This window comes from Natrix helvetica, assembly GCF_964273705.1.
Source record: "Natrix helvetica genome assembly, chromosome: 7".
NCBI classification, from domain to species: Eukaryota; Metazoa; Chordata; class Lepidosauria; order Squamata; family Natricidae; genus Natrix; species Natrix helvetica.
In genome coordinates, this window is record NC_138558.1 from 38,789,410 (window position 1) to 38,799,979 (window position 10,570).

At 39.3% G+C, this 10,570-nt stretch overlaps 1 protein-coding gene across 1 annotated transcript; it reads right to left on the reverse strand.

The window, feature by feature from the left end:
* Positions 1-4,391: 4,391 nt before the first annotated feature.
* BBS12 (Bardet-Biedl syndrome 12) lies at positions 4,392-8,436 on the reverse strand (the record flags this gene model as incomplete). Its single annotated transcript, XM_081960100.1, is given in 3 exon segments — positions 4,392-7,006; positions 8,340-8,379; positions 8,382-8,436. Coding segments are annotated over 3 exon segments (2,277 nt in total). The 3' UTR covers positions 4,392-4,824.
* Between the last annotated feature and the right edge of the window lie 2,134 nt (positions 8,437-10,570).

The window sequence follows — 10,570 nt, forward strand, 5'->3', positions numbered from 1 at the left end:
ACATATAGGAAATGAAAACAGGCAAAAAGGAAGCTGGAAAAAATGTTTATGCATAGTGCAAAGCCATATGATTTCTTGACTTTAGTTTATGGTTTTAATCCAGCTATTGTGGTTTGTGAAGATTTTTGATATATTGCAATGCACGAACCCAGTAATGTTGATTTTTTTTTTCAAGAAACCACAATGATCCAAACAAACAGTTAAAATGTATTGTATGGCACAATAGTCCAAATTTTTTATATCACTTAATGTGGACAGGAAGAATTCAGGATGTGGCTAGAACTCAGACCGTAGTTTTCTTCAAGAAACTTAGGGTGAAAATAATTGTGCAGTTCTATTTTTGCCTAAAAGTAAATAGCTGTGTTCAAGAAATGGAGTGAAAAATTAAAAATAAAGCTTGGCAATAGCTTGCAAACATAAATACACTTTTTCTCCTCTTTGTTTACTTGTTTACTTCAAGGAACACACCACATGGAAACCTTCTGTACATCCTGTTCATGCCATTGTACACTATGAGAAGTTTTGCTTTATGCAAGGAAAAGTTTCAGGAGGCTGCTGAACTGCCTATTTGCTTTTTATCCCCGCTGAAAACACATCCAGTGAAGAATCTTTTTCACATAGCATATTCAAGCATACAAATAAAGTAGTGACTTTATAACTACAGTTATATAAAGAAGAAAATTAGAAAGGTGTTCTGACCCCCCTCATCCCCCACCAACACACACTCCGAGCCAAAGATAAGTTACAGGATTTATTTACAGACAGACAGGTCCTTGGTAGCAATCCAACACAAATAAGCTTCAGCAACAACCCGGCACTGATAAGCATTAGCAGCAATCCAGCCTGCCATGCTCACAAGACTGTTCTCCCACATTAGTTCATGCGTTGACTTCTGCAAAAGGGCGTGTGCACAAGCAGTCCTTTTATAGTCTGGAGAGGAGTCTAATTACCATCAGCCGAGTGCAATTACCTCCTGTAACTGCTCAACTGTTTCTGACGCCTATTAGCTATTCGGTGACGAGCATCTAACAACAACTCACTGCTGACGTCTGACTCACCCTCCCTTGTCTCCTCCCCACTGCTCCAAGGCATGACATTAGGAGCACGCTCCCTTTGGCTTTCATCACTGCTCCATGCCTCAGGCGCCTCCTGGTGGCCAACCAGCCTCTCTGATCCCTGCTCGGAGTCGGAACCCTGTCCAGGGTCCTCCACATCCTCCAGAGCCGACTCATAGGGACCCTCACTGTTGGAGTCAGGTGGCAGCTCCAACGGCTCCTGCTGGGCCACAACAGAAAGGTATGGATACAATTCTTGTGCTAGCCTAATAAAATAATTGTTTTTAGTCTGCGGGCATAGCAAACAGACTATACCGTAGCTGTTCTCGAAATATTTCAGGCTAGGGAGATTTGTATTTATTTATTAAATTTATATTCCCATCTCACTATCCAAAGCAACTCTGCAAAGCTAGATTGACGTCAGGCTCACAGGATAAATCAGATTGGACTCACAACCAGATGAGTTAATTGTATTTTATTGTAATGCTACAGACATAATCTTGTGAGTCTGAAAGTACAATTCTCTCTTCCCCACATCTCCTTTACCACTGGAGAAGCTTGGCGGTGTCTGAGTTTGTTGCCCTTCCTTCTATCCAGCTGAGGTTTTGCTGCCTTTTATCTGAACTTGACAGCTTTGTCTAATCTCAAAATGTCTTTCTCATACTCCATAATACAGGATAGATATCTTCTCACTACTGTAACTCAGCCTGAATTCCAACTGAAAAAGATCTTCTTCTGGGGCTCTTTGAAGCTGAGCATCTACCACCATATCAACAACCTTCCTAAAAAGGCAAGTGTAGGACATTGGACAAAAGTTGTTTAAGAAAGTTAGGTTCAAAAATGGCTTCTTGAAGTGAAATACTGCCTTCTTCAAAGCAGAGAGCGCTATCCTAAGGTGACCAACCGCCCTCCTTTAGGGAGGACAGTCCTTCTTTTGTAAGTTTTGTCCTCCCTCGAAAAGTGTCCTCCTACATGTCTTCCTTTTCTATATTTGTAGACTAATCTGTTGCGCGTTATGTGACGTATTTGTATTTGACATGACAATTCGTCAAGACTCGATATAGTGCGGTATAAGATGCGATTATGAGATGCATGCGCTCCGCATGGGAGACCTTGAGAGAGAGTGTCGCGTGCAAGTGGATTTGTTTACTTCTTACCGAAACACGACACGGCACATACGCATGCAGTAGACTGAGATTGAGATTGAATGTTGATACTCTAGCTGCAGCACTTGCCGTAAAATTCAATATGAAGGATATTCCTCGTTCAGATATTTCCAATATATTGTTAGAAGATGATACATTGACAAAAAATATTAATTCAATGGAAAAGTACTCATTTAAATAATAATTAACAGGCATGTAAGCATAATTACAATATAAAATGTTACAAATGTTTTTATTATACATATATCATATTTTAGTGTATTATTGTTGCAATGAATAAAATATTTCTTTTATTTACGATATTTTTTCCCAATTTATTTGTCCTCCTTTTCATTGTAAAAAAGTTGGTCACCTTAGCTATCCACTTCTGCAGAGGCATTAAACGCCACTTGGATCTAATCATATGCCATCTCCCAGGAGGCTTTGATAACTCAGGAGAAATATGGGTCCAAAACACAGGTTGCAGAGCTCACAGCTGCAAGGACCAGGCCTCTTCCTCAGGACCAATTGGCTGAAACGTGAACTGAACATGCTCCAGTCACATTCATAGGACCTGTCCAGCTGGACTTCAAGATATTTTGAATGTGTGATTTTATCTGACAGATGCCTGCAGTAATATTCACAAGGATTTCCACAAACCCTTCTTACCAAAGAGGGACCTGGTTATCAGGAAGAAGGCTGCCAGCCGGCTATGTTATAAGTACCCTGGTATGATGTGTAGTGTATGAAATGGGTGGGCTACAAATTTATTAAATAAATAAACAAATATGTGTGGTTACACTAAGAGTATATAAGTACTTTCTCTTCATCATTTTTATTATTGCAATGTATGTCCTACTGAAGGTTATCAGCCTTGTTTAATTGGATCCCCTCTTTTTCCAGCAGGGCACTAGGAATCTTGTGCTATTTCATCTCTTGAGAGTTCTTCCATAAAAGAGTGGACATTACAGGATCCACAAACTGAAAGTGTCTGCAGAGATATCGTTCAATATAAGACCCAAGTTGCATGCTAATTTCAAATTGTGCAGCAGAGCCTCAGGAATCATCCCAACTTCCTTCTGAAAACTCACTGAGTCCACATCATGCACCTGGGGCAAGCTGATAGAATAGCCCTTCTTCCCTGATGATGTATAAATATGGCTTTTATTTGATTCTCTGTCCTTTCTCATACTGCATGAACACAGACTACCTGAATACAGTTTTATGCAACAAAATCATGTTGCTTTTAATTAAAATGTTTAAGGTTAATTGTATTTAAGGTTGTAGTAAATAGCAGTGTAGGTTGCCATCTGCTGGAGTCAATTCTTTTTACACTGGCGTATGTAGATAAAAGTGGTTTTTCTTCTCCTCAAGGCCTCTAATGATCTGTTAAGAGATTTAGAGCAGACATAGGAAAAAGAAGGTTTCAGAAGGAAGAAAGGAAAGGAAAGTTTCAATGGGGGGGGGGGGTTCCTGAATGTGTTGCCCTAGAAATCTTACAAACATAGATCACTAGGATTATTATCAATGACAGTCAAACATCTGGATAATTCTCTAACGCTCTAATGCATCCCACTGAAATTAAAGGTGCCATTATCACATTAGAATTTGCAGTGTTTTAATATATTATCTAGGTATTCGGCCAATCATTTACTAGATTTTTAAAAAGAATCTTGTGCTATCTGATCAGCCATGGCGAGCAGATTCTAAGACCACAAAAGAAAGAAAAATGTACATAAAATCTAGAGGAAAAATGGGGGGGGGGGGGAGTGAATATCTATTTTCCGCCTTTCTTCTTTCTAAAATTGTCAGGTGTTAGGGGTGTGTGTGTGTGTGTGCTTTCACATCTCTTGTTGATCTTGCTGTCATTTGGATACCATCACAGTGCCCTACAGTGAGAACACTAGGAGCATTATGAGAAAAAAATCAGCTAGACTCAAAAGTTGAATAGTAATAGCTCAGGTTGTGTAAGTCTACCTTACTATACTCTAGATTTCTCTCAGATTTCAAATTGGGTTTGTACAAGAAATTATGTATACGTATAGATTTTATTTTAAGAACAGCAATACTCTCAAATATTTTAAGTCAAAGCAGAACAGAAAAAAAATGAAGTATAGTTTCTGATATTTAAAATATTATTTTCCAGAGCTAATTTATTGCTTATACATATAGATAACAATCATTTTTTAAAAAAAATTGTTTTACACTCTAAACACAAATGCTCAACAAGCATTTATTAAAACAAATTTAATGAACATGCTGGTACAAAGATTGCCTTTAAAAGTACCTTTTCTATACTATTGATCCCTTTAATATTTCTGTTGATGAAAGACAACATTTTCACAAAATTAATGGGGGATTAAAGGGGATACAGCTGCAATTAAATTTTCACCAGATTACATTATTGCCAATTAAGGAAACCAGAGTTATAATTATATATTGAAATAATGGAAATGAGTCTTTCGGGGATTGAACTCATTCCCTGAGGGTAAACTTTGTTTTATGAAACAAAGGTTCCATTCTGGACTGTGTTTTCAGAGACATTTTTGCTCCTGACTTTGCCCACAAATACTATTAATAGCTAATTAATACTGTTAACTATCTGTTAACAGCAACACAGAATCCTATAAAAATAGGAAGTCACATGAGTCTTGTGATTTCAACAATTCATCCTTTTTTGGACCTGCAATAATTTCAGCATCCGTCTGAAGGACCAAGAGCACCAATTCTAGAGCTCTGCGCCAAGCTTCTATCTTAGCAGTAATATTATCACACACTTTCAAAGCCTTTCCATCTATATCCGAATGTCCAATGCTTATTCCTATCTTTCCCTTACTAAATTCCTCCAGGATGTAGGCTGATGGTGAACCATGCATGGCTGCTCTTCTGAGATGCTGCTGTATGACAGTGTGGGTTTCAAACTCTGACGTACAGTTTGCTGCATTACCCATGACAGCAAAGAGGTACTGGCGCCAACCACTTGCCAAAACGCTAAGCACCAAAGATTTATATTGTTCTGAGGATTTTGCGAACCAGGAAGAGGCAACATGAAAGTGGCCTGTAGAGTTTGGGATTGCTTCTTCTAGTTTTTCAAGAAAACTGAGGCATAGGAGCTCAACTGCACCGCCTCCTGGAAAAACAGCCTGATCAAGAAGCGCATGGTGCAGACGGTACACACAGGTCCAAAACTGATCTTCCATGGCTTGCATCTTTGACATTAAAGGGCAACAGAGCACAACTGTTACCAATCGAAGTCCTTCTGCTGTTAAAGCAAGTGGGATTTGGCCACTGACCTCCACCAAATTCAATTCCAGAGTTCCATAGAGATTCACGCATATGCCTTTGACAATACAATCCTCATTCACTTGATTGATATAAGTCACTATCTCAGTTCTCATAATATTACTAAAAGCTCTCAATACATTATGGTCCACATGATTAATTATCACTATTTTATGTAGGAGGCATTTTTCTTCTAGAATTTCACATGCGTCACCTTGCACCAAAATTAAATTAATATTAGACTGAATCAGAATGTCCATTATAGAATCAACCCATAAGCTTGAGCTTTCCTTTGAATGAGACACATTTTCTGAAAACATGCTCATATTCTCTAATCTGTTAAACCCTAAATGGTGATAAGTTTCAGTTAGGTCACCATCTGTAAGAATAACACGAATAGGCCTAGCCTGAAAATGTTTCACAGCAGCAGCTTTTGCTGGACATACAAGTGTGATATAGCCAGGGTGAACACACGAATGACTTTCAGATATTCCTGATAAACAGCATGTCACAATTTCTGAAATATCAAATTGGAAAGGACAGGTATCAGTTTTTTTATTGGCACCTGGAAGCTGGCATCTGAGAATGCCCTTTATCATTTCCGTGGCAGATTCATTTCCATGGCTAAGAGATAATGTGAGTTGTCCCAAGTAACTGAGCTTGTCAAAAGGTTTTGGACACTCATCCAGATGTATTGTTTGTTGTGGCGATTGATATTTATTTACATTGCTAAAGTATCTACTATGGGTTAATTTTGATTTGCTGTTATAAGTCAAGGCATCAAAATGACAATTATGCAAATCAGAGTTTTTCTGAATCATTGTCTTGAAAACACTGGAAACAAAATTGCTGTTCATTGACTCAGATAGTAAACATTTCATACTGTTGGTGATGGGTGTGCCTGGATTGATATCATTTGTTTGCTGGATCATATGCTCTTCTGATTTTTCTTCTGCTAGCTCATTTTTAAGCAGATTTAAAATACTAGTGCCAGATTTGCTAACCGTTTTCCTAATGTCTGTAAACTGTTTTCCAGAGGAGCTAGAGCTACTATTGATAAGGCTCAAGCCTTCGCATTCTATAGGAATATCCTTTAGCTTTTGCTGTATGTTGTGTAGTGATAGCGTAATACACTGCAATTGTTCTATGCAAGAATCCAAACCTTCAGACATTATAGTTACTATGAGTGAAAGTGGAACGTCATGTTGAAGGCACTCAAGTACAGCATTGCTCCATGCACCAACAAGAAAGAGCAACGTGGTCATCCCTGTTTTATAATCTTTGTTCTGTGCTTGGATGGCTTCATTAAGAAGCTGCCCCACAGCACTACTTAAATCCATGTTCTCAAGAAGTCTCAGTGGAGAGCAAATCAACATACCACCAGGGATACTTTCATCAACTATAAACTTGGACGATTTCATGGGTCCTAAAAGTGTCCGTCCAGTGGAAGCCAAAGCTGAAAGATGTTGCAGACCAATATGTCTCTTTCTGTTCACGTTTCTGAAAGCCATTTTCTCAGGACAGCTGCAAATGAAACACATATTTGTTGCTTGTGCTTTATTTGTTTTGGCTTTTATGTTACCCTCTGGACACGACTGACATGTCTCTCAGAGATAGTGCTGCACCCAGTTCAGACAGAAATTAAATTCTATATCCCATAGAAATGTGATGGTTGAGGTGGCAAAATACTCAAAGAACAAACTTCTACCCTTAGCATTAGAAATGGACCTTAATCAAGTAAATTGGGATTAGTAAGGATTTAATTGGAAAATTGGATTATTATTACTGGAGCAAAAGGAAGCAATAAAGACCAGATTGTAAGAAAGAAAGAGCAGCACTACCTCCAGAATACTGCTATTTAAAAAAAAATTATATATGCATAGTGTTACAATTAATTCAGGCAAATGAAAAAAAAGCTTCTGTGATTTCTGGATTTGCTCTGACCAGGCATGCAGGCAGATTCTCTTTGTACTAAAACCAAAGTCTCTTTTTCTCCCATTCTTCTAGCAGATGAACAGAGTAAGCTTATAGAGCTTCCAAAAATTAGAATTATGCCATGGTCATATCTGTTGCATGTGCTAATAAATGCTTTGGACATATCTTTAAATTAATCAACTTCTTTATTAGCTTGAAAAGTTCTTAGATGCATGCAAAATTCAGAAGGAAGAAAAGAAAAATATATAGTACAAAACTGGTTATTTCTTCTAGCAATTTTTTTCTTGGCAACTTTCTTTGCTCATAATCTAGATTTGCTGGGCTCCTTATATCAGTCTTGCCTCTAAACAACTTTTTAAAACAGAAACATCAATGCAATTGTTTATGGAACCACTGTTATCTTAATAAAAATAACGAAATTGTATTACTCTTTTTAAAACCAACAAAACTTCTCAAGGAATATACAAGAAACTATCAGATGCAAGCTATCTTTTCTTTGTGGGAAGACACATCACAGAAACAGTATTTAGGCTGTGTTCCCACAACACGCTATATTGAAATGCAATCAACTAGTTTGTGGCTCAGTGTGTTGGACAAATCCATTGTGGTGACTGTATGATTTGAAGTGTTGGGTAAATAATTTCATTAAGTCAGTGAACAGGACTAAAATGTTATGCATTATAGCATACTAGAAGATAAACTTTATATTGGAGAGAGTTGAATAACTGGAATATAATAATTTGCATAATAAAGCAGCTGTACAAGAGTATAGTCAACTGTTGCAATGGTGCCTAAATTGGAAGGGTTTATGTCAGCATTGCACAACAACTGTAAAACCTTCCCATCACCACTTGGGCTCATCCACATCATCTGCATTTCTATCCCTCCTCTTCAATCCTTTAGAAAACAATGTAAACATTACCTAATTGTTTTCAGTCCACCAGGCCATGAATGGAAAAAGCATCCTGAGATGAGCAGTGCTTACTCTCCTTTCTCCCACCTGTCCAAGAGAAAATCATCCTCCATTGTCACTATCTCCTACCTGCCAATAGTCCTGCAAGAAAAAAGGCTCATCTCCACTTCACGCCAAAGAGAACAAATTGATAACACACCTCAATCTTGTTTTGTACATGTATTTTATTTATATTTCACATCTTATGCTGGCAGAATAAAATCTGATGATCATTATAGGAGGAATTTCCAAAAGTTGGGATTGATTGTAAAGTATGTAAAGTACCACACTGAAATATTTCAAAGGCTTTGGCTGTCATTCCTCAGTTGCATTTCAAATTTGAATTCTGGTAATGTTGGTAATTTTATAACCAAGTGCTTTCCCCAACAAATCAGATGGGACCATTGCTGCATGCTGCTATGATGCCTTCTTCAGGGAAGTTCTAAATAAGGAAGAGAGCAGATGCTATATTCTCTGGAACAGTGTATTTCAACCTCAATAATGTTAAAATGTGTGGGCTTCAATTCCCAGAATTCTCTAGCCAGGCAAAGACTTCCGACCAAGGGAAATGATATCACTAAGGTCCATAGAACCCAACGATTCACAGGAAACTATGCTGTGATTACAAATATATTAAAGCAGAGTCACCAAAAAACTCAACACCTCGAATCGGGCAACATGAGATCAAACAGGATCTAAAGTAGGCCCTGAAGCATGCAGAGTTCTGATATAAAAATCCTCAGGGAGCTCAACAGGGTACAGTTTTCACCTGCGAAAACTTTTTCTGCCGCCACAATAAGAAACATTTCAGGATTGATCTGAAAAAAATTGCTTCAGAACTTCGGATTAGGCTTTTGCTTATTTGACCAGTGGATGAGAAAATGGCATTTGTTTCTCTGATCAAATGATCCACTAGCATGAAAGAGCAAACATATATATATAAACAATTTGTATTAAAGAGGAACCAGTCGGTTTCACCTAGGTGGGGGGAAAGGTCCTTGCACTGCTTAAATATATATAGGTGAAACCGACTGGTTCCTCTTTAATACAAATTGTTTCAATGTCCCCCTCCTCAAAAGGAAAGTCCTTCACAGAAAGAAAAGGAAAGCGAGCTTGCTTCCCCCTGGGCAGGTGAAGGGCTTCAGAAGTAGGGAAATCTACCACTTCTTAAGACCTTGTCAGCAGCTATTCACACAGATCAGCTGGCCATCACCGTAGCCCAGGGGAAGGAAGAGGCTGAAATCTGGAAAAGGAGTTCTTGAATTGGCTTCACTTCCTGCTCCTGGGGCAAGTAGCTGTTGGCTGCAACCTGGAAGAGCTCTTCACCCTCTTGCTCACCCAAATGAGACTAGTAGACCTGAAGAGCTGCAACACTCGTTAGCTGCTTAACTGTCCTGTCCACCATTACCTACACACACACACACTTCCCCCCCCCCATTAATGGGTTAGATGCCCATTTCTCTGTGCAGCAAGTGAGAAATCCCCAAGCAGCAGTTATTCCTTCCCGTCTGCTCTGCCTTGCCCGACCATCTTCCTCTGAGTCTGGGTGACAAGGGAAGGATTTGGACCGCATCCAGACCCGCTCCCAATCCTTGTATTTTGTCGCCCCAGAGTAATATAGCGGGGAAACTAGGAGGTGGCTCATTTTCTCCTTCCGAACCCAGTCCTCTGGGGAAGCAGAGAATTTCAGTATTTGAGGGGCTGCCACAAAGAAGAGGAAGGGCCAAATTATTGTCCAAAGCACCAGAAGGCAGGACAAGAAACAATGGATGCAAACTCATCAAGGAGAGAAGCAACCTGGAATTGAGAAACTTCCTAACAATTAACCAGGGGAACAACTTACCACCAGAAGTTGTGGGTGTTTCATCACTAGAGGTTTTTAGCCCCTTGTCTGAAATGTTACAGGTCTCCTGCTTGAGCAGGGGGCTGGACTAGAGGACCTCCAAGGTCCCTTCCAGCTCTTGTGTGATTGAAACTCATAAAGTGTCACCAGAGGGAGGGGCAGCGCAGCGCCAGTGTGTCAATCAGCAACATCTGCCGCTCCTCGGACTCCGCCCTACATGATACAAAGGGACACGCACCCCACACGCACCCTTCGTCCAGTAAGGTCGGGGAGGCGTTGGACAGAATTGGGACTAGGGAGATTTTCCAAAGAAGCGTGCGAAATATCTCCCGCGAACTGAATCGGCTTTAAGAAAGCA